The sequence below is a fragment of the Mytilus edulis genome, chromosome 4 (genome assembly GCF_963676685.1).
Source record: "Mytilus edulis chromosome 4, xbMytEdul2.2, whole genome shotgun sequence".
Taxonomy (NCBI): domain Eukaryota; kingdom Metazoa; phylum Mollusca; class Bivalvia; order Mytilida; family Mytilidae; genus Mytilus; species Mytilus edulis.
The window spans coordinates 26,226,764-26,251,580 of NC_092347.1; the positions used below are offsets into that span (position 1 = coordinate 26,226,764).

The window sequence follows — 24,817 nt, forward strand, 5'->3', positions numbered from 1 at the left end:
ATGTAGTCTGCCTGCACAGCTTGGTCTCATTACCAGCTGATAACAGGAAATAACATATACAGTGACAATGAAATTGAATATGATTATTTGATATAAATGAGATTAAAAAAAAATAGTCATTTATTATGTGCATATTTTTTTTAATGAATATGTGTAAATATGCAATAGTAACTGTACTAACAATATAAAAAAATGTATGTAAACATAACTCAAATGGTTGAATAATGAAGAAAAAAATCCAAATAACTTAATTTTGGAATAATCATACTATTAAAGTCATAAAATGAAATAATAGAGGAGATTAAAATCATTAATATTGAAAATATTTTTTACGGGTTCATTTTTACATTACAAGATCAACAAAATCAACTTTATTTTATTTCTAGCAGTAGAATCATTTTAAATAAAAATGGAATGCAGGTGATGCATGAACAAATTAATGTTTGCTTTATATTGAGGATTGTTCATACATTTTGCAAAAAAAAAAACATTCTAAAGAGACTTACCCTGCTACACAGTTGCACTCAGCATTATGAACTCTCCCAGTAACCTTCGACAAATACACCCAAGTCTGGTATGCTGGCTTCTTTTTCTTATCCTTTGTTGGTATAGATGGGAGACAGTGGCACTTGATGATACAGTGGGAGCACTTTTCAGATATTTGGTGGCAATTAATGTTAGAAATGTGTCCTTCTTGGTAAAAAACCTTTGCCTTCAGTTGACGTCTAGCTCCCATTTCACTGGCATCGTAAGATCTATGTCTACTTAAAACTAAAAAGTTATATAGTTCTTTGTGTGTAAAGTCCGGAAATTGGTCACAATTAGTTGACCAACCCTCTTTTAATTCTGTTGGACTGGGTAAATGTTCACCTAATGGCGTGAGAAGAGGCGACTTTATATCATCTCGGGGTGCATTATTGTTTATGTCTAGGCCCAGATCTTTAGCCCCTTTTGTCCGCTCTATTAATTCAGGCTTATTTCCGAAAGTTGGTTGGTTACACTTCTTCAGAAAATCCTGTAACTCTTTCTTTTTCCAAGTATTGAAGTCACTTGCCATTGCTATCTATAAAAACTGTCCTGGTTCACGTAGATGTCGATATATAGTAAACTAGTAATTGATGAAGTGGGCGTTGTTATGGACGCTGGTAAGTGTACCTACCGGAAGCAGTAAATCTCCGATAGCGGAGAATACCTAAAGGGAAATAACCTAGTTATCGGAAAGGGCTATATTGTATATAACAAAGATTTAAGTTGATTCTGGACAAAGAAAGATAACTCCAATTAAAAAAAAATCTTGCTATTGCACAATATTTTGCAATTAGATATTTCTTGCTTACTATTCTGGACAAAGAAAGATAACTCCAATTAAAAAAAAAATTGCTATTTCACAATATTGTGCAATTAGATATTTCTTGCCATTGTGCAATACTGTGCAATTGAAAAGACTTGCTATTGCACAATACTTAATATAATAATTTTAGATCCTGATTTGGACCAACTTGAAAACTGGGCCCATAATAAAAAATCTAAGTACATTTTTGGATTCAGCATATCAAAGAACCCCAAGATTTCAATTTTTGTTGAAATCAGACTAAGTTTAATTTTGGACCCTTTGGACTTTAGTGTAGACCAATTTGAAAACAGGACCAAAAATGAAGAATCTACATACACAGTTAGATTTGGTATATCAAAGAACCCCATTTATTCAATTTTTGATGAAATCAAACAAAGTTTAATTTTGGACCCCGATTTGGACCAACTTGAAAACTGGGCCAATAATCAAGAATCTAAGTACATTTTTAGATTCAGCATATCAAAGAACCTAACTGATTCATTTTTAGTCAAAATCAAACTAAGTTTAATTTTGGACCCTTTGGACCTTAATGTAGACCAATTTGAAAACGGGACCAAAAGTTAAGAATCTACATACACAGTCATGACAGTTAGATTCGGCATATCAAAGAACCCCAATTATTCAATTTTGATGAAATCAAACAAAGTTTAATTTTGGACCCTTTGGGCCCCTTATTCTGTTGGGACCAAAACTCCCAAAATCAAACCCAACCTTTCTTTTATGGTCATAAACCTTGTGTTTAAATTTCATAGATTTCTATTTACTTATACTAACGTTATGGTGCGAAAACCAAGAAAAATGCTTATTTGGGTCCCTTTTTGGCCCCTAATTCCTAAACTGTTGGGACCTAAACTCCCAAAATCAATACCAACCTTCCTTTTGTAGTCATTAACATTGTCTTTAAATTTCATTGATTTCTATTTACTTAAACTAAAGTTATTGTGCGAAAACCAAGAATAATGCTTATTTGGGCCCTTTTTTGGCCCCTAATTCCTAAAATGTTGGGACCAAAACTCCCAAAATCAATACCAACCTTCCTTTTGTGGTCATAAACCTTGTGTTAAAATTTCATAGATATCCATTCACTTTTACTAAAGTTAGAGTGCGAAAACTAAAAGTATTCGGACGCCGGACGACGACGACGCCAACGTGATAGCAATATACGACGAAAAATTTTTCAAATTTTGCGGTCGTATAAAAAATACATAATTTATACTAGATTTTCTGAAACTCATTCAGCCTAAGTTTTGAGAAAATTGATTCAGCAGTTTTAAAGCAAACAAGCTAGATGAACAAATTCAGAAAAAAAAATGTCTTTAAAGGACAATAACTCCTTAAGGGGTCAATTGACAATTTTGGTCAAATAAACTTTTTTGTAGATGTTACTTTGCTGAACATTTTTGCTGTTTACAGTTTATCTTTATCAATAATAATATTCAAGATAATAACCAAATACTGCAAAATTTCCTTAAAATTACCAATTTAGCGGCAGCAACCAAACAATAGGTTATCAGATTCATCTGAAAATTTCAGGGCTGATAGAACTTTACCTTATGAACAATTTTACCTCACATTAGATTTGCTCTAAATGCTTTAGTGTTTGTGATATAAGCCAAAAACTCCATTTTACCCCTATGTTCTATTTAGCCATGGCGGCAATGTTTTTTTGATGAAATAGAAAATATAACACCCACTTTATTCTAGATATCCCAAAGATCATAATGACATTCAGCTAAAGTTTGGTTGGAATTGGTTCAGTGGTTTCAGAGGATCAGATGTTTGAAATAGTTTTACACCAGTTGGTTGATGCCAAATGATGGCAAAAGCTCCTTTTGGAACAGTGAGCTAATAAAAATACAGAATCTAACAATACTCTGATATATAACTTTTATTGATGAATACTCAATATTTATAAAGATCTAGCAAATATAAGTAAACATGTTCATTATATCAGTCATTCAACGGTCAACAATTTATTCAGCATTACATATAAAGGACAATTGAACTGAATTCATCAGTCTAAGGGTTTAACTTTTCAAAGAAAATGAGATACAGGTCAGGTATGCATGTCTTACAAACTAGAAGACGTTGTAATGAATTGATATACCAAATAAAGATGTAAAAAAATAGAAAGTTGAATTTTTTTTTTGGTATTGCAGTGGCTAAACTGAGGGTAAGAACAATTGATATACTATTAACCAACTTATTTTCGTGTTAAGTCCTTTCATGCCAATTTAGCAGCAATTTAATTTTGCAATTTCAAATTTACTTGATGTAGTTCAATAAGGAAAGATAAGTTTTACAAGTTCATGACGATTTATATTCGCTTTATTTTTCTATTAATGAAAGTCTCAAAAATATAAATGGCTTGCACTTGCAGAAATTAGATGGTTTAGAGTATATACCATTGTCAGAGAGAATATTGAAATAGGGTATCTGTAAGATATTAGGTTTCCAGAATTAAAACCTTCCAACAAGAGTTAATAGAACTACTGCTCCTGCCCCATATAGCATTTCTGACTTCAACTTTCTTTTAGGGCAGGCAAGTCAATTATTATGTTTGTGCAAGGAAATATATATATTTCAATTGTGGAATGAAATCTGAATCCCTCACTGCATTGTCATGATCTCTGACCACTCCTGGGATTCTATACATCGTTTGTTGAACATCACTGTCTAATGCAGTATCAGTTAAGTAAAACACTAACATTTAATTATTCCACCTTGGTTATAAAATGGCAAAAGCAAACAACAATGTAGCTACTTTGCATAGCAAAGTTTATCTGAAATTGCTTTATTCACACAAATTAACTTTAATTCACCATAATCTAATTTAAATAACTGATTGATAGAACAATTTGTAGAAATAATGGTGTACACATTTAACAATTTTTGGACAAAATTAACATGGCAAAGTAAATGCCCACTAATAAAAATATGACATCTCTCATAAGCTTTCTTTTAACTCTTTAAACTGACAATTTATAAGTATTACAAGAAATTCCAGTTTAATCAAAAGTTTTTCAAATTTTCACTGCTTTAGCTGGAGATTGATTATGCATGTACTAGGAACAACATTGAAAGTGGATCTTAAGTAAACCATTTCATTGACCCATTTGATCCACACAAAAAATAATTCTTATACAGGTTAAAAAGATGATTAAAAATATTTTTTTAAACCTACAGCATGAAATCAAACAGACACAGAAAAATCCAACAAAACTTGCTCAATACCTAATTTCATATACAGTCTTCACCATGAACTTTTAAATCTACAGGTTAGTTTCTGAGGGCCTGTAGAGATGATTTTTACAGACTTGAAAGTAATTTTACAAGCCTGGGCTGCTGGGTAAAGCATGAAGACTTTATGTGTTTGTGGTTATTATATATCTGCTTATATGACTGTCTGCAACCTTATGATTCATCTTAATGATTTTTGAGATCGAGCCTAGACAATTACACACATGCAATGCTGATACATATTATCAAGTCCATGCATTGTAAATTATTTTTGGCTTTTTTAATTTGTATGTTATAAATCAAACATAGAATTTGAGACAAATGCATGAACAAGTATTTGAACGTCCCTAAATAACAACAAATAAAACACCTTATTTATCATTTACGTTAAAATAAAGCCTTGCATGTATGAGGCATATGAGGATGACAAAATTGTGTTTTGCTGATGGTGATGTGTTTGTAGATCTTACTTTTACTGAATATTCTTGCTACTTACAATTTCCTCTATCTATAAAGACTTGGCCCTTTAGATACAGAGGAAAATGTTTTGTAAAAATTTACAAGAATTTACCAAATTAATGAAAATTGTTAAAAATTGACTATAAAGGGCAATAACGTCTTAAAGGGGTCAACTGACCATTGTGGTCATGTTGACTTATTATTAGATCTTACTTTGCTAAACATTATTGCTGTTTACAGTTTATCTCTATCTATAATAGTATTCAAGATAATAACCAAAAACTGAAAATTTCTTTAAAAATTACCAAATGGGGGGGGGCAGCAACACCAACAGCCAGTTGTTCAATTCATCTGATTTTTTCAGGGCAGATAGATATTGACTTGATAAACTCTAAATGCGTTGGTTTCAGAGTTATTATCTACATTTTACCCCTATGTTCTATTTTTAGCCATGGTGGCCATCTTGATTGGTTGGCTGGGTCACCTCACACATTTTTAAAACTAGATACCCTAATGATGATTGTGGCCAAGTTTGGTGTAATTTGGCCCAGTAGTTTCAGAGGAAAAGATTTTTGTAAAAGTTAACGAAGACCACGACGGACACCAAGTGATGAGAAAAGCTCACTTGGCCCTGTGGGCCAGGTGAGCTTAAAATGGAATAGTGCTTGTACATGTTTGGATAGTGAATTATTATTTAATAGCAGCATTGATTTAAAAAAATAAGACATTATGCTGTAAAGCAAATTAGAAAATTTCCCAAAATAAGGATTTTCAATGTCAGTTCATTTTTATGGAATGTGGTGGGGTTGGGGTAATTTGACAACAGAACTATTGGCTTTTACAGCTATCTTTATACATGATTGAATTGAAAATTTTGGCTAATAAAACCTTAAATTTTAAAGTCAAACCTTGAGTCTTCTTGATCCAGTTCTACTTGCTCTGCCCAACTCATATTAAGTCCATTGGATAGTTTGGTGAAAGATTCTGGCATAAACCTACAAAAATAATCATAATCATTATAATTTTTACTCTTTAATGGATTTTGTAATAGAATGAACTTCCAATTGATAAGAACACAAGCTACATAAAACATAACCATCAAATTTTGTTGATTGGGCCAAAATAAAAAGATTGTATGTTTGCCCAAACGCGACCGACCCAAAATCTTTTTTTGACGTTTTTTAGAAGAATTTTTTTTTTGCGGATTCTTTTCGTGTCCGCTCCGTCATTGTATAAAACTTAATGTTTGTCGTCTTTGCGTTTTAAAGTAATTGTGAATAAGATTAAAAGAAAGCGCATAAGAGACACAGTTAATCGATGTTCTCTGTTTTTATCTTCTGATTTAACGAATGTAAAGAAGTGAAACATGTGAAGTGGCACAGTTTTTTTTACGCTGTAGTTAACTGTACTACCAAACCCTTACCTATATGCTCAATGTTAATTTCATCGTGTAATCGAATATCTGATAAGAATATTCAGGTAGATTTGTTCAAAACCATGTGCAAACAAATATTTTCAATGTTACTCTGACAGGAAATGGATCCGGAAGTTGCGAATTTACAATCTTCCAAAAAGATTTTGTTTTTACTGAATAAAAAGGAATTACTTCTTAAAAAATTGTTGTCTTTAATTATAATCTTCCTTTATCATGTGAATTAGATGCCCTTTTATTCAAATAGTTCAAATTTACAAGTCTCAGTTGACAAGATCAGTACGTTGCTGTTTGGGAGAATTTGATTAAACTATAATTGCTCACAGAATCAGAAATATAATCTTAACTGAATGTAACTCTTTCTGAATAATTTAGTGCAATGTAAATCCCCTTTGACAAGAAAAATCTGGCTTTTGTCAGAAATATTTTTTTCACATGTGCAAAAGTAAACACATGTTATGGTTGGATTTTTATACAAGTTTGTGAGGAAGCCTCTAGAACCATGACCTAAAAATAAATAGTCTTCAGAAAACGTTAACTTTATGCAATTATATTTTATCAATAATGATTGTTTAAAAAAATTTGAACTTGATTATTTAAAGAAATAAAATTATAACAAATACGTTTTTAGTTTGGAGATTCTACAGAACATGTTTTGATCTATTTATAGCCAAATGAGTTTACCTGTGTGATAATGTAAAAATATAAATTTGTTTTCAAAACATAAAAAGACAGAAACTATGGATGGTAGATAATAATTCATATAAAATATTTTAGGACATTTAATCTATTTTAAAAGATATAGGATTTAAAAACTGCAAACAAATTAAATCATAACATAGTCAGCTGATATTTTTTTTACACAAACATCTTGTTGATGTAACTGTTGAAAATCACTTCATAAATTTACCAGCCCTTTCACACATTTAGCAATTGTCAGGGTTATAAACATCTCAGGATACAAATCATAAAGTAGACTAATTTATTTATAGAGGTTTTAAATTCATGGCTTTTGGTTGACTCTACAAAGGTTTGACAGGAAAAAAAGATGTACTGTTTAAGATCTTTTAATATTTTCACGCAAATTCTGAAAAAAAAAAAGAATTTGCCTACCTACCTACCCACACCCAGTCATCTTGGGTCGGGTTTGGGCAAACTGAAATATTTTTAATTGTGGCCTTACCCAAATGACCAAAACAAACATATTACAAACAAGAATGTGTCCATAGTACACGGAGGCCCCACTTGCACTATCATTTTCCATGTTCAGTGGACCGTAAAATTGGGGTCAAAACTAAAATTTGGAATTAAAATTAGAAAGATCATATCATAGGAAACATGTATACTAAGTTTCAACTTGGTTTGACTTCAACTTCATCAAAAACTTTAACCTGAACTTTGCACTATCATTTTCTATGTTCAGTGGACCATGAAATTGGGGCCAAAACTATAATTTGGAATTAAAATTAGAAAGATCATATCATAGGGAACATGTGTACTAAGTTTCAACTTGATTTGACTTCAACTTCATCAAAAACTACCTTGACCAAAACCTTAACCTGAACTTTGCACTATCATTTTCTATGTTCAGTGGACCGTGAAATTAGGGTCAAAACTTTAATTTGGCATAAAAATTAGTAAGATCATATCATGGGGAAAATGTGTACTAAGTTTCAAGTTGATTGGACTTCAACTTCATCAAAAACTACCTTGACCAAAAACTTTAAACTGAAGTGGGACGAACGAATGGACCCACAGAACAGAAAACATAATGCCCCTCTACTATCATAGGTGGGGCATAAAAAAAATTCCTCTGTAGGTTCTTTGTTGCGCAGTGGTTCTTTTATAAGAATGTTCAACTTCACCAGAACAAAGCTTCCTTCATAATATGGCGATGTGAAATATCAGGCATAAAAAAAAGACATTCATTTTAACCCAATTTTCGAAAGTAAAAGTGACAATAATAGTGACAATAAAAGTTATTTACTTTGAACACTGTAATACTGGGTACTCATTTTCATCCTCTATAAACTCATCAGTTAAACCAAGTTGCTTCCAGCATCCTTTTCTATCCCTGTAAAATATAAACATTCTTTTTAGTAAAATCAATAATACATTTCTTCAACAAATCATTCCATTGTAAAAGATTGATTCTAATATGACGTTCTTCTTAAGCTTTGGGTACAAAGCCATGTTCTAATTCAAATAGAACATGGGCTGCACGTGATTGACGTCACAATTGAAATTGCAACGTCAGATGAATTTTGAACAACGCCAGAGATCAAAATGGACATTTTTGTTGGTGTTGCTGGCTAGGAAATTAAATGAAAACATTCTAAAAGTAAGTTTAAATGTTTCTGTTCTTTTTTTATTGATAAATGCTGATTTTCTATAACGTTTTTGGTTCATGAAATCAAAATGGCGACATTCTGAGCGTCTACTATAGGTCCGCTTCGAAGTGAAAACGTTCAAATATTCCTATTAGAATCGAAATAATTCTATATCTACAGAATAATCTATCAGATCCTGCATCTTCTTTGATCGACCATAAACATGAAACCCTAAGGCTATGTCAGTTTACACAATAAGAACAGTGGTTTTAAATAAATTCTAATAATTAATTTTGATGATTTATCATTTTTTAAATATTCTTGTATCAAGAGTATTAAAGCTTTATAAATGTTTCATAGTACATTACAATGTATGTGCATAACAAAATTAGAGGCAGGTAAATGTCCAACCTAGCTTGCATCTTATAACATTGAGGATTACAGTTTTTCTGCAGATATTGTCAGGGTTTTTTATGCTGCCTTTCCCATTTCTTGTCATCATTGAAGCAATAACAATCCTATTAATGCCCCTTCTGTTCCACAAAATTTGTACTTAAAACTGTTATCAAACATTTTTTCAAAGCGGTTGTATCTTCACAAACATGACAAATAAAGTTGTTAATGTTTTTGTTTTTCATATATCAAGCCTGTTTTCATGTTTTTCAAAAATATAACAGAAAAGTGAAAACTGATGTTGGAGAGTAAAATCTATATATAACTTGACCGTAGGTAAGGGCATTTTCAAAAAAAATCTGAAACCCTGGGCTAACTTCATCGAGTCATTATCATGTTACCTGTTCTTATCACAGTTAATATCTGACTGTATTTTTCTATTCATTGGACTTCTCAGAGGGCTAAGAGGTCCAGATGACTTTTCCTCCCTGAAAAAAAAAGAAGACAATATAAAACATTTGAAAATTTATAATTCAAATACAGTTAGATGTCACAATAATAATATTTGTTTCTGATCCTTCACAATCTGAAAATAAAGGGCAAAATATATATCAGACAAGTTCAAATTGACACAATTCAAATCAACAAAATCTACCAAATCGCCAAAACAGACCAGAATTCCCTTCATGGGTTCTGTTCGCTTCCTGAATATGTATGAAATAAGTGCCACTAAACATTAAGCTTAATAACAATCTGAATCAATAATGTTTGCATACACCCAACATAGACAAAATTGGTTTTGATTTCATTCTAGTTATGACTCACCCAGACTGAAATAATTACTAATGGAAGTTACAAGACATATCTATCAATTTCTGAACTCAGTGTTCTCATTAGAAATTTCTAATATCATCCTGGTAAACAGGAAATTTGCAACTCCATAAATTTTCCGAGACAAGGGCCAGTGTATCATACCCTACAACGGATACTAATTTTCAGTGATAACAATATAAACTATGGATTTAGATATTTTTTGTCATAGTACAAACATTTGAATAAAGGACAACATTATCATCAAGTTAAAAAAAAAACAGCCTTCAATACATGATTTTTGGGGCCATTATCTTTTGTATTGATTTATCATTTGAACTACAATGTATGGTTTTAACCTTTTCGCAGTCAATGCTTCAGACAGCCGACGATGAGAAATGTTTTACCGGGGTCAGCATACCTCTTATATTTCCTACTAAAAAACATTGCTGAACACAAGTTATCTTGGTATAATGCTTGAATGAAAGTGTTTACAAGACACTTATGTTTGTTTACAGGAATTTAAAATAAGAAACCTTCTTTTTAACAAAAAATTGGGAGAATTGAAGCCAGTCTAGTAACCTATTTTGACATAATAGAGGGTCGTAATGCCCTTTATCATCAGGCGTCAACCAGTCATTTTCAGCTACCATTAAAGAGTTTAAATTAGTTAAACCGACGATTTTTAAAATTATTTATAAGAAAGTGTTCATTTCATCATCATGCACCAAAAATTACGGTTAACTTCATTTGGCAAGAATTTTTACGGTAATAACAGTTATTCTTCACGTAGGTAGTCCCATTAAATGCTACAGTTAAATATCAAACTTGGTAAAATTTGATGGACAAGAATTTCGGTAATCTTTAATTTACATTATCTGTAGTGTAAATTCAGGTCTGCCAAATTTTTACAATAGGATGTCATTGGAAGGCATCACAGAAAAAAAAAGAATGTGTCCAAAGTACATGGATGCCCCACTCGGGCTATCATTTTCCATGTTCCATTGACCGTGAAATTGGGTAAAAATCTAATTTGTCATTAAAATTAGAAAGATTATACTATAGGGAACATATGTTGAAATTAGAAAGATCATATCATAAGCCATAAGTGTACTAAGTTTCAAGTTGATTGGACTTCAGCTTCATCAAAAACTACCTTGACCAAAAACTTTTATCTGAAGCGGGACGAACGGACCAACAGACGAACAAACGGAGCCACAGACCACAAAACATAATGCCCCTTTACTATCGTAGGTGGGACATAAAAATTTAATAGCCTTTCAAGAACTTGAAGAAGTCTTAATACACCTTATCGGCTGATCCCAGACATGGTCCTGCTCAAACTATTGACGTCATACAACAATCACTTTTTCATTGTTAGGGAGCTCAAGGTTGTCCAGATGCAATTAATGTTACATCGTCATATATAATTTGTATCATGACGACAAATTTTTAAGGGAACCTATGTGATGTCTAGTAATGGCAGACAAATAGTGATAAGGTGTATTGTTTGGACTAAATTATAAAGTTTTACAACACAAATAATATTGTTGGCGCAAATGTATTATAAAAATGTAGGAGCCAACATTCAATCCACAAATGTATAGCATATTTAATTTGGTACATTAAAAATTCAACAATAAGTTCTTCTGAGCTATGTTTTAATCGTTCGTACACGCTTAATCTAAATAAATATTTTACTCTCTACCGCAAGGGTCAGGTCGGGCTAAACAAACGCTCACCCAATAAATTTTCATTTTCTACTTAAAAAAATTAAAGCTTTGTCAAAACCAAATTTAACCTTCTTGAAAAGTGTTGATTTCTCCGATCTCTTGATCTTCTGTGTGCATCTAAGTCTCTTCTTCTCATTTCAGTTGTCATTTTAAGTCTCTGTATCGTTCCCACTTTCTTTCTTCCGTCTGTTGTTGTTCTTCTCTGTAACTCCCGCCACTAGTTTACGCACGCGCTCAATCCAAAACAAAGAATTATGAATATTCATAAGATTTATTTTTTTTGGCAAAAAAAATCTTTATTTTTTCATGGTGCATATTTTGTTAAACTTCATAATTTGAGGGCAAATAAATACCAAGAAAATAATTTTTGTTCATTTAAGCCAATACACATCACTTGCCTCCAAATCTACTTCCTGTTTGTACATGCTTGGTTTCCCGAAGTTTGATTGGTTAGATCTGTGTTGTTTTTCAAAACGGACGGCGGCTTCTCCTATACACAGAACAGCTGAAGAACATCTGATCTACAAAAATATACTATGTAAAAAGTGTATTGGAACTACACACAAAGGATGGAATAGGAAAGAATTTGCTTTGTCAATGCAACCGCAATTTTATACATTTTATGAGTGGAACAAGTAAAAATGGCATACAGTTCATGATAAAATCTTGCGGTTGCTTTGTGGCAGTGTCGTTGTGTATTCCATGATTTAGCGGTTGAACGGAAGATAAATGCACTGGTAGAATTTTGAGGGACAAAAACTTCAAGATCTGGATGTACAGTTCCTTGTCAGCGTTATCATCATCATTATCATCAACACCCTCATTTCATTTACAGTCTTGCCTTGATTTCGAAAGATGTCTAAAAGTAGCATTTCAAAGAAGCCTCCACGATTGCGTTTACCATTGAAAAATCTTAGCAATAATTTAAGTTTTTTGAATGCACTTAATATTGCTCCATCAAAAATGAATTCACCAGTCACCAGCCTTGCCATGAATCTGAGCGAACTCCATACAGGGAGGTAAGGACACTGAACAGTTTCAGTTATTATACTTAAAATAGATTCCTTTATTTATCACTTGTTCCTTAAGTTCCTGCTTTTATTTTTATATTAGATATCAACAGTTTGTGTTGTGTATTTTCAGCGTATTTTCATACATTTACATTTTAATACAAATAAGACGCCAGCAATAAAATTATATATATTTATATAATTAATTTGAATGGGTATTAATTGTGGAACCAATTAACTAGTTGATAACAGGATAAGTGTTACATGAAGCTGCGGACCATAGCTCTTTTTGAATCCATGACAAGTCGCCCCACTGGCAAGTCGCCCCACTCCTAGTCGCCCCACTTTTTCACCAACTCGCCCCACTTTAAAAAAAACGCCCCAACCTGGATCACCAACTCGCCCCACTTTTTAAAAAATCGCCCCACTTGTGAAATGTGTTAAATCCCGTTAATATTACTCCTGAAAACTCGCCCCACTGAATGGAAAACGATAAAATCTAGATTAACATATTATTAACCAGGATGAATGTAGTAAAGCCAACTCGCCCCACTCATGGAAAAAGATGTTATCCCGTTGTATATAACTTAAATTCCGTAAACATTACTCCTGCCAACTCTCCCCACTTATAGAAAACGATAATATCTAGATTAATATATTATTAACCAGGATGAATGTATTAATGCCAACTCGCCCCACTTATGGAAAAAGATGTTATTCCGTGAATATTACTCCTGCCAACTCGCCCCACTTGAAAGAAAACGATAATATCTAGATTTATATTATATTATTAACCAGGATGAATGTAGTAATGCCAACTCGCCCCACTTATGGAAAAAGATGTTATCCCGTTGTATATAAGTTAAATTCCGTAAATATTACTCCTGCCAACTCGCCCCACTTATGGGAAAAGATGTTATCCCGTTGTATATAAGTTAAATTCCGTCACACACAACACAAGGATACACAGTAGACATAGTAAATGCATGTCAAAGGTTACTTTGATATTTACTTGAAAGAAACATTTGCCTTCCTCTGATTGGTCGTTAGTGTTGAATTATTCTAAATTCAGAGACAAAAGTAATCAATCTGGTAATTGCTCTGATAACAAATTGCTGTTAATTGAAATCCGTTAAGTATTATGATATATTGCATTATGATACAATTAACAGGTTTCTTTTCAATTGTTATGCAAATAACTAATCTTAAAAAAATACAGTTATTCTTCAATAATACGAAAATTATTTTTAAGTGGGGCGAGTTTTTATATTTTAATTTGATATCTAAATATTACCGTTTTCCATTAAGTGGGGCGAGTTGGCAGGAGTAATATTAAACATGATTTAACCAATTTCACATGTGGGGCGATTTTTTAAAAAGTGGGGCGAGTTGGTGATCCAGGTTGGGGCGTTTTTTTTTTTTAAGTGGGGCGAGTTGGTGAAAAAGTGGGGCGACTAGGTGTGGGGCGACTTGCCAGTGGGGCGACTTGTCCTGCTTCCGCTCTTTTTGTTGTGATGATGGTATTGACAATTTGTAGCCTGCCTAAGAAAAATATAAGGACCATAAGAGCTTCATTTTTGCAACTAGATAAGTGTTATATATAAGGTTAATGTACTAATGATTATTAAAATCAAATGTAAATTTACTTAAAATGTCAAATTAGGTTATGTATACACATTTTGCTCCATTTGTCATGTATAACTGTTGTCATGATTATTGTATATATCTGCAGTTTAAGTAAATATACATGCAGCTTGATCTGGCTTTTTAACTCAATTGGACAAAAAATAATTTCCCCATCTCAACTTTGTGGCTCGTATCTAATTTTCTAACTTATTTATATTTGAAATATATATTCAACTGTTTCTTTACTGGTAAAGTCTAACATTGTACCTCATTGTTAATGTTCTGGTATTAATGCAGAAACTAAGATTTCAATTAAAAATGTTGAAGGGTGAATATTATATCCCTATCAGGGAAAAGTATTTCATAATCTCAAATTGTAGACATGTATATATTTTTATAAACATAATCACATGCATGGAAAAGACAAATAAAATTTAATATTGCATTATCAATACCAAAAGGTAGTATTTTGTAATTCTGTAACTACTATTAACAGTTATAATGTTAACTGTCAAAACAAAAATTTATGTTGCATTTTATGTTCCCATAGGGTGTACAATCATTGGGAAGTATTAATTTAAATGGACTTTGGAAAACTTTTTGCCCCCTCAAGTCAAAACATAATCTTACAGCGGTTGTGATGCAAGATGACTTTACTCATTTGTCAATATGTTGATTTATTAAAATTGTATTTTTGATTGAAGTTTATTTTTTATGGCATATGTAAACAGAGGTTCTTTCATGTTATACTACTGTTAAATTAAATTAAATAGAATTCACTGTTGCATAATCAACTGCAATATGTGAAGCATATATATATATATATATGATATATGGTATGTGAATTTAAAAATGTAAGTTGTTAATGTCATCTGATTTGTGTTCGAACAAGTTTCTTTAATTACCACTTATTTTCAGGGGAGGAACACCAAGAAGAAAGTTATCTTTATCCAGCATCGATACACCACCCACACAATGCCAACCAACACCTGATAGACTGGATTCTTCAGAATCAGGTAAAACATTTATAGTTTTTAGATTAAAGCATGAAAAGCAAACCTTGGTTGTCTCAAGTAATTAAAAAAAACTATTTTAAAGAAAATGAATTTAAACTGGTCTGAGAGGGATAAAGCAGTATACTCTTTTATGTGCTGAAGTTATGGATTAAGAAATGCGATCTTAAAAAAATGTTTTAATTTTTTTTTCGCTAACTGAAGGCTAGAATGTATTCTTTTTACAATGATTGTAACACTATTTTGAAATAAGATTAGACAACCAATCACATTTGATGTTTTGAATATTTGTTTGTGTATTATGATAACTGAAATACAGGAAATCTGACTAGTGTTTCAGGATATTTACTTTTGACATTACACAGGATCATCTTCAGGAAATTTTGTATTTTCAGTCTGGATCACAGGAAATATCTGTTTCAAAAGAATAAATGTAACTTAAAAAAAACAACATTTGAACAATATAATCTATATATCAAGTAATCTTGATTCTTTTCCCCTTTTAAGAAAAAAGTTTAAAGGGGTTCATTAGTTTCACAATTAAAGGGATGTAATTTCTTTCCAATGAAGCAGAAAATAGAAGTGAAAGCCTTACAAAAAAAAACACTTTAAGTTTATGTAATGTCCACTGTGAGAGGTGTGACCACTTGGACATTTCTACACCTTTATAATTGTTTGATTACCTCAATCTGCTTGGGGACAAAATTGGAAAAGATTTTACGTGAATGAATGAATATTATTTCTCATTAACTGCCTAAAAAAAGGAAGAAATAGTTTTATCTCAATCCATGAAATTCCCTTTCCATTTAGATTTGTATAGTAATTTTTCAACCAAATTTAATTCTTGTTCTTAAAGAAAAGGTACAATATATTATTACTGAAAACAAACCACACAAGGCAACCCAAAAAATACTAATTATAAAAGAAAATCTCAAACTATACATTTAGAAATAAGAATGTTTTGTGATCCATTGTTACGTTTACATGGTGGACAGACATGAAGACACCCCCCCCCCCCCCAAAAAAAAAGTATATTTGTTTAACATTAAGAAAAAAAATCATATCTATGAATCAGCAAGTTTTTTTTTAACCCAAATTTGTAATTTTAAAGCCATTACTGGATATTAATTTTGATCTTGTAACCATTCAATTAGTTTCAAAATATTTTTTACATGATTTTATACTCTAAAGAAGAAGTTCTTGGGAATTTATATCAGTGGTGTTATGATGATAAAATCACTAATAAAAACTGCCAGAATTTCACAATTGATTTTTGATTACATAAAAATTTCTGATAAAATTGTCAAGATTCTTCATTACAATAATTTTTGCCTTTTGGGATGTGCAAGTGTGACATTTCAGAATTTTAGGGCAATAAAAATGCAGTATCTTGGTATAAATCCTGATGCATATCATACTGATATCTGCAAATCAGCCAAAACAATATGTCCAACAAGACTTGTACCACCTGAGGCACAAGACAAAGCATGATAAAATAATTAAATTGTCCACTGACAGCTTGTTTTATTGTCTAATTAGACAAATTTAATCCACAACAGTTCAAACTTTTGATATTCACCTGTACATAACACCCCACCAACCAGTCGTGCTTGTCTTAAGGATATTTTTTTAGGGAGACTGGTTTGAGTAAACTGGTTACTACTTCAAAGGAAAGAAACTGTCAAATTTTGATGGTTTTTAATATCCAAATTAACACTTCCTTATTTTCATGTAAAATACAACAAAAACAACACAGCTGATTTTCATATTGTGTAAAAATTGGAGATGTTACTGTGTCAGGAACTAGATGTATTTCACTATGGTAAGATAACAATAATTATATTCTTTATGTGAAGTTTGGTCAATAATTGTAATTTTATATTAGATAATGCTATGGCATATAATTAGCTTTAATCATATGATATCATTTTAGGATGTTTCATGGACTCCCCTACCCCATTGGATTCACCAACATTAGAAATGAGGTAAGAGACATTTATCTTCTACAAGACAAGTATCCCCCATGTTGTTTTGGATATAATGATCTAATTAATTTGACTGACAGCCTATAATTAATGGCATTAGTAGAAACATTAGTGTTGTGTACAGGTTTGCTTTATGACAGGATAATGATGTAATGAATGGTCATTCCAAATCTCATAAAACCATAATATCCTGACTTAACCCAGTCCTTAATCTATGGAGAGTCCTACGGATTTAGTCCAAATACAAACAACCCATCACTAATCTCGTATAAAATAAGGTCGAACAGGATCAAAAATATATTAAATGTATTTATTTAAAAAAAAAGGTTAATCTTAAATAAACAGTATGTTAATAGAATTTGTGAATTTGCAAATGATTTCATAATCCTTATCTTGAGAAACTCTATTTCAATAGTATTTTTTGAACAACACAAAAGAGTGACTCTTCGAAACATTGTGAACTCTTCCAGAATAAAATCTATACATTAATCAATAAGTAAAGTTTTAAGCTGTAATTGGTTTTATAGAAGAAAAGAAGTAGCAATTATAATTTGTCTTATTAGTAATGTTTGTTTATTCCACATGAATTGCTTGCACATGTATACCAGAATTGTTTTTTGTTATCTAAGAATTGGAATTTTGGGGAAATATTTGAACTTTCATCTATGCATATCACTTTACAAAATTGTATTGTGCAATTTGCCTGATGACAAGAACAAAGTAACAAAACAAAGAGAAAACAGATGTACTACAAAAATATAATGCATTGTCTGACAGACTTGGATAAAATGACAGAAATATTGTCAAACAGTAGGATGGCTATAGTGTCAGACCTATTACATATGAATATATTGTCATGAACAGTATGTGTGTATTAGTACATTGTCATGTCCTGTCTGGGGGTGTGTATCAGTCTATTGTGACTTTGTCTGTCAGCATGGGTGAGGCTGCAGGATCCTATTGCCACAGCTAGAAGGCACATCACCACTCTTCTACAAAAAAAAACATAAACATTTATTTTTTTTACACCCCTGACTGACTTGAAAATATCCTTCAACTTATTATCTTAAAATTTGAAGATAAGATTATTGGTCACATTTATCGATCTTTTTTAACAAGTTACAATAAGTTTATCATTTTTATCTCAAGTAATTATTGGTGTATTTAACTATGGAGAGAGTTTTATTTATTAGCAAGGGTATTTTCTTTACAAAAAAAATAAATAATAAGAATAGAAGATTATAATGGATAGGGGAAAAGATATGAATGACAATTTATAGATAAACATTGATTGTTGAACAAGTTCTGATTATTGACCTTCCCATGCATTGTTTTAGGGATAGGGTAACAGATGGTTTTTGCAAGAACTCAAGTGGAGGTTGAAGATTACAGATATTTGTTGTCTTCGATTAAGGATGGAGGTGGTGTATTGTTGATTTTTGAGGGCTTTCTGTGTAGGGAACTTGTATCATGGTTGTTTTCATGCAAAATGGTTATGTTGAAATGAAGTTACATGAAAGGGGAAAATTATTATTCCAAGTATTTCATTGATTTATATTTTCAAAAGGATATGCATTCATATTGGCTGACACACTTATTTAAATTTGTTCATTTGACTGCAGTTAACTCATATATGCTACAGTAGTAATTGATTGGAGAATGGTAATTTTATTCATATCTCAAACATCAGCAGAAATATCCATCAGCTGTTGCATCTGCCTGACTATACAGAAATGTTTATTGTTCTTTGTATGGGTACATTCACCTTTACATTTTTTCATTCATTCTTTGCCATCTGTTCAGGTACAAAATGAAGAGATATTCACCTTAAATGACTGTAATTCATTCACAAATGACTCCATCTGCTGTCGGTGAAGTTACAATAGAATTTAAAGTTACTTTATTGGATGAAATGTTATCTATAGCTTCTTAAGTTTTGTTCATGGTCTAATATTGGAAAATAAATTTTGCACTTAGTGGTTAATTTTATTTTTGAATTTCATTTCTTATGAATCTACAGGCATTTGTACTAAGTTGTTTTTTTAGAAATAGTGGTCAAAAGATGTTTTTTATCCTAATAATCATTGGTCATATTTGATTAGAGACACATAAGTGTAATTAGAAGGCTATAAAATATGTCTGACAAGTGGATGATAAAATATATAGTCATTATATAATGATAATTAGTAAATAGAAGAGGCACCTGCTGGTCAAATGATTGATTTGGTGATCAATAACCCATCAGACCATGACCAGGGATACCTGTGTTCACAGCTTCTGTACAGGTTCTCTGGGGCTATGATTCTTGTTGTAGATTATAAAAATAAACTTTCTATTGTTCAGCCATTCAAATAAACCCAAGCTGTTAAACCTTAAATCAAATTTAGACTGAACATGTCAATTTATATGGAAAAAAGTAGTCAAACAGCTTTTTAAAATACAATCTTTTATGGTCATTTGTAATATGTTCAATTTGAAATATGTTCTTTTTGAACAGACTGTCTTTGTGTTTCAGTCCTCATTGTCTAAAGTTTAAAATAATGCAGAAGAATAGGAAAAGTCATTCAATACAGATTTTGTTTAGCTATTGATCTTTATATATATTGCATTTCAAGCCAAGAATTTTTTTATTTTTATAAATTAAATGGGTATATTGTTTGAAGGTATTGGAGCAAAAACATGATAAACAAACATTTAAAAAAAAAAGAAAAAAATCAGTGTAAATATCTGGTAATTGTATTACAGTGTTCAGAATTATGTTACACCTATATTAGGTAACTCAATTAAGATCAGGGTAATTTGAGAAACAACATGAAGCTTATCTTGTTAGTTCCCTAACAAAACCCACATGTTTGAGACCTACTGTGGAAATTTTCACCTTATATCAAACATACCTCAAATATACCAAGAACAATCTACTAATGAATGGTGTCTGTTCAAACAGATTAATTCATTTATTGTTATGAATACTGAATATTTATTATTAAAAAAGCAACTTGTAAATTTAATTAAGTGCTAATAAGATTAGTTAAATTGTTATATAAACAAAAAACACCTGAGAGGCAAACCTTATTAATCTTGTTTGTATATTTGAACAAGAGAAGGATTTTCATTGGTCAGATAGATAAACAAATTATGTAAATTGAATTTGAGGTTTTTTTTTTCAAAGTCACATACATTCAATTTGAAATTATTTTAAATAGATTTTTGTTAGAATGTTAAGTTTAACATATCAAATGTTATGATATGAATATTAAAAAAAAAATGTATTTTGTATAAGAAAAAAAATGTATGATTTGTATTATTTCTAATGTCAAGATATATAAACAAAGACATTCCTTGTTTGTTCATAAGAAGACTTGATCTTTATCTGAAACCCAAAGAATGAAAGATAGGTTGTTTACTTTCTAAGATTATAGTGATTAAAGTAATTTCAAAAGTTGCAACCATTTGAGGGAAAACAAAATATTCCTTCTTACCTACAGTCATAACCTGTTTCATTTCCACATCAAATTCATTTTATGGATAATAAAGAAATATGGACAAAATTTATCAAACTTCTATCTATAAATAAAGATAATTTGTTATATAAAATATATGGCACTAGTTTAAAGTGTAAAGAAACAAGAAATTTAGAATAAAAGTAGACTTTAGCAATAGCCTTACAGCTGAGGAAATCACGGATTAAGGTAATGTTCTTGTAAATGGCAGCATATTTGGTGAGGAAGTTCCTTATTTGTGCTATATGGAACATGTGTTAATTTTTACAGGTAAAGTTACCTGCCAAGGTGTGACATCTTACAATACCTTACCAAACACTCATATCTCACACTTGAAAAGGTTCTGAGGCACAGGATGTTAATTAGGGCCCATCACACCTTAAGATTTCAGTAGCCCCCTAGGTGTTTATTAGATGATATTTATGGCCCAGGTTCAGTACCTTTAGTCGTAAAACCATAGGACTACTGAGAGATTTGTTCCTTTGATCTGGCTACCTGTTGTGTAATGTCAGCATCCTCTAATTAACATAGGTAGCCAATTTCTACCTGTAAATTAGTTTTCTCAATCATTCTACACCTGTAAGCTATACCGTCAACATCACCTTTACCTGTTAATACAATGGCAACAGCTTTTTTCAGCAGCCCCAGTTGGAGGTAGGGTATTTTTTATTTTAAAAGTACATTTTGCATCATTTGATTTTGTAATAGTAATACTTATGATTTTTTTAAATGAACACATTCAAGTTAACCAAAAGGTTAAAGAGTTTATCCCTTGTTGAAATGATAAAATTTGGAAGTATATTAAGAAGGGAAAACTTAAGTTTAGTACAAAATGTAGCTTCTTTTTTTTGAGAATTTTCAGTTTATAATATCTAAAAGAAGCTTAAGTAATAAAAAGGAATACTCAATTCACTGCAAAAGTTAAAATAAACAAAATTGTATTCAGAAAGGATGCATGGGAAATTCAGTTCTTGTTTTTTGTTCAGATTAAATATTGATTTTATATATACAAAAAATTTCTTGTTAAATTTATCCTGAACAAGATATAAACTTGAAGGTCATGATTAAAGTAAGATTTAATATATTTAGTATTATGTTTGAAATTTTTCTCTTAGTTCAAAGTGAAAGCTTAGCAAAATCTTGTATATATATCTGATTCATTGGCTTGGTTTTGTTCTATATTTGGTATACCTATTGTTTACAAAAGAATTCTTTTATAGATATATTAATTTTTTTTCATAATTTAAACAATTTTCAAGGGGTCTGTAAAATTCTATTTAGTTTCTCCAAGGATGTATATCTAATATACCTCCTTGGTTTCCTCTAGTCTTCATGAAGAAATGTTCGAATTCTGGGTCATTTATCTGGTGACAACAATGTGCAAAGGGATTTTTTCCCCAAAGAAAGCCCTTCTCAGTAATATACTTGAACTGGTAAGGTGTGGTTTGCAGGTTTAATTTTTGGATGTATTGGACACCTTTGATTAGTTTTGTTCAACAACTAATTTTATTTTAAGAACTGTAGTAAAATCAAACAAGTTTTAAAAGTCTTTTGTATTTTTTCTCACAGCCTTCAGAGGTTTGCATCATCTATCAAGCCAGAGATACCAGCAGAAGCATTCACCAAGTAAGTCAAATATTAAGGTATTGATAACATAAAATATCAAAAAATGTTCACTTTGAAATAATGTTCGATCGATTGAAAATACCCATACAGAACTTTTGACTTGTTAAAAGATTGTGTATGTGAATGAATTATATACTGCAGCTGTCCTATTTGAGCAGTCAAATTGCATTGACTGTATATTCATATGTGATATACAGTCACTGACCGTATATCACCTTGTTTATGACGTTGACAATGCGTTTTTCGTAGAGTTTTATTTATGACGTCAATAAAACATACAGGTTCGCGGAAATTTTACGTCGTCCGCTCCAAATTAAAAAATGATGGTTTTTACCCTAAATACTTCATTTAGAACACTTATAAGAGTTGCAGTATATAAAGAATAACCATACATTGTCTCGAAATATCAATCGGTTATTTGTACTCGGCTCGAAACAGGTAGAAATGCTCGGCACAGCCTCGCTTTCTACCTGTTTCTAAGCCTTGTACAAATAACATTGATATTTCGAGACAATGTATGGTTATTCTATATAAGAAATACTTGTTTTCCTTGTATTTTTCTAATTTGAAGTAATCTTGATAAATACTTATTTTATTCTATCATTTAAATAGATATTCCCCAAGACTAGTACCATAACCTTTATATAACCTTAAAATACGGGTAAAAAAGATTGAAAAAGTACAACCCTTTGATTATAGTCTAAAGATTATATTTTTTTTATCATTGAATATAAGTATTGAGGGACGATTCATTAATTGGAAATCTCCTAATTAAAAGTTAAATATTAGAAATGAGTCATTATGTGACACTTCAGGACAAGATAAACTAAACTTTAATTTAGTAATCCAGCTAAAATATACCTCTTTAATTCTTTTGAGTGCTAACATGTTTATACATAACACCAGCTTTATCTTAGGTAAAACTTGTCTTAACAAACACCTCAAATGAATTTAAAAAAAGTTTAAGTTTCTTGGACAAATTACCTGTTAATTGTTTTACACCTCTGTTGGTTTGAGTCAATGAGTTAGTCATTTTAGGCTGATCAGTACTTGGTTCAAGTGTGAAATTATTTTAAAAGTTTAATTACCTACATAGTAATTAGGTTTCACAGGTATCCATAATTATGAGCAATAGTTTTAACATTTTTACAAGATGTTGTTTTTACAAACTGAGTCTTTCTCTTGCAAATAGAAATGTAAGGTGTTGAATTTTGAGATGAGACATACGAGTAGAAATTATTTATGGAAAGTATATAAAATGTGATTGCTAAGAGTAGGACACAAAATCAGTTTTGAAATCAAAGAGATAAGATTTAACAATGTCTAAGAATTTTTATGATTTTATATTTTATCCTCTTTGCAGAAAGAAGACCATTGCTTTCAGAAGAATACAGTCATTACCAGTAAGTACAAAGAATTACAGATTACTACTTGAAAATAATTTCAGCTAACATGTGCATACTTTTTTATGCACCGTAATATGAAGTTATTGCAGTGAGACTCAGGAAAACATTTTAGTATAGTATATTGTATTAGCTAAGAAGTACAATATTTTTCTCCATGGGCAATGATGCTGAGGATTTGTGTTATAAATGACTATCTATTGCCATTTATGATTTACAAGCTATTTAGTAAAATTAAAAAGTTCTAGAAATGCTGCATTTATACCTAAATGAAAAAAAAATTGTCATCTGGGTACAGATGCGCATTAGTTTTTCCATAGGCCGTAATGGTAACGTTTTCTTCTGTTGCTCAGTCCATATCGTTAACTTGGATATGTGTGATGGCTCGTTTCGAAGCTGAGACATTTTGACATATGTGGTTAAATTTTCGGGGTACGAAGTGAGATTACTTTTTCCGTAAATTAGTAAACCCCGAGTATCCTTTTGTGATGCGGCTCCTCATGGTAAATAATCCCATTTTTAACACAAAAAGTTCTTTGAAAATTTAATACTTTGAACACATTTAATAGCTCCATAGATTTTACACATTTATTCTGTGTTCCCCTACTTTCTAAATTAACTCAAATGGTTAAGCTCAGTCACTTGTTTATCATAGAAAAGTGTCAAATATCACTACACAGAGAATTTTTGTTTACACGTGACTTTTGAGTTCCTCATTTCAAGGCGCATTAGGGATCTTGTCCCATCTAGCTTTAAATACATCATCCTAATACATTTTGGTGTTTGAGCATCATCATAGACACCTATTTTTTATTTTTAACCTTGTTACAATATGTCTACATATGTTTCCTTCATTTACAATATGTCTACATATGTTTCCTTCATTTACAATATGTCTACATA

General features: G+C 31.1%; 3 protein-coding genes across 3 annotated transcripts in view; 1 reads left to right on the forward strand and 2 right to left on the reverse strand.

Annotated features, from left to right (window-relative positions):
* Window positions 1-1,224, reverse strand: part of LOC139519306 (uncharacterized) — a 3,251-nt gene extending 2,027 nt beyond the window's left edge. The window contains exon 1 of the mRNA XM_071311286.1: window positions 507-1,224. Within this exon, the coding sequence (XP_071167387.1) occupies window positions 507-1,057 (551 nt within the window). The 5' untranslated portion in view covers window positions 1,058-1,224. The remainder of the gene's footprint in view (window positions 1-506) is intronic.
* LOC139521789 (histone RNA hairpin-binding protein-like) overlaps window positions 1-12,172 on the reverse strand; it is a 26,504-nt gene extending 14,332 nt beyond the window's left edge. The window contains exons 1-4 of the mRNA XM_071315416.1: window positions 11,820-12,172; window positions 9,610-9,696; window positions 8,473-8,559; window positions 5,962-6,048 (exon numbers count right to left, since the gene is read on the reverse strand). Coding sequence (XP_071171517.1) covers window positions 5,962-6,048; window positions 8,473-8,559; window positions 9,610-9,696; window positions 11,820-11,899 — 341 coding nt within the window. The 5' untranslated portion in view covers window positions 11,900-12,172. The remainder of the gene's footprint in view (window positions 1-5,961; window positions 6,049-8,472; window positions 8,560-9,609; window positions 9,697-11,819) is intronic.
* The window catches only part of LOC139521787 (M-phase inducer phosphatase-like), a 22,212-nt gene continuing 9,559 nt past the window's right edge, over window positions 12,165-24,817 (forward strand). Inside the window, exons 1-5 of the mRNA XM_071315413.1 lie at window positions 12,165-12,770; window positions 15,306-15,403; window positions 17,334-17,385; window positions 22,455-22,511; window positions 23,875-23,914. Coding sequence (XP_071171514.1) covers window positions 12,607-12,770; window positions 15,306-15,403; window positions 17,334-17,385; window positions 22,455-22,511; window positions 23,875-23,914 — 411 coding nt within the window. The 5' untranslated portion in view covers window positions 12,165-12,606. The remainder of the gene's footprint in view (window positions 12,771-15,305; window positions 15,404-17,333; window positions 17,386-22,454; window positions 22,512-23,874; window positions 23,915-24,817) is intronic.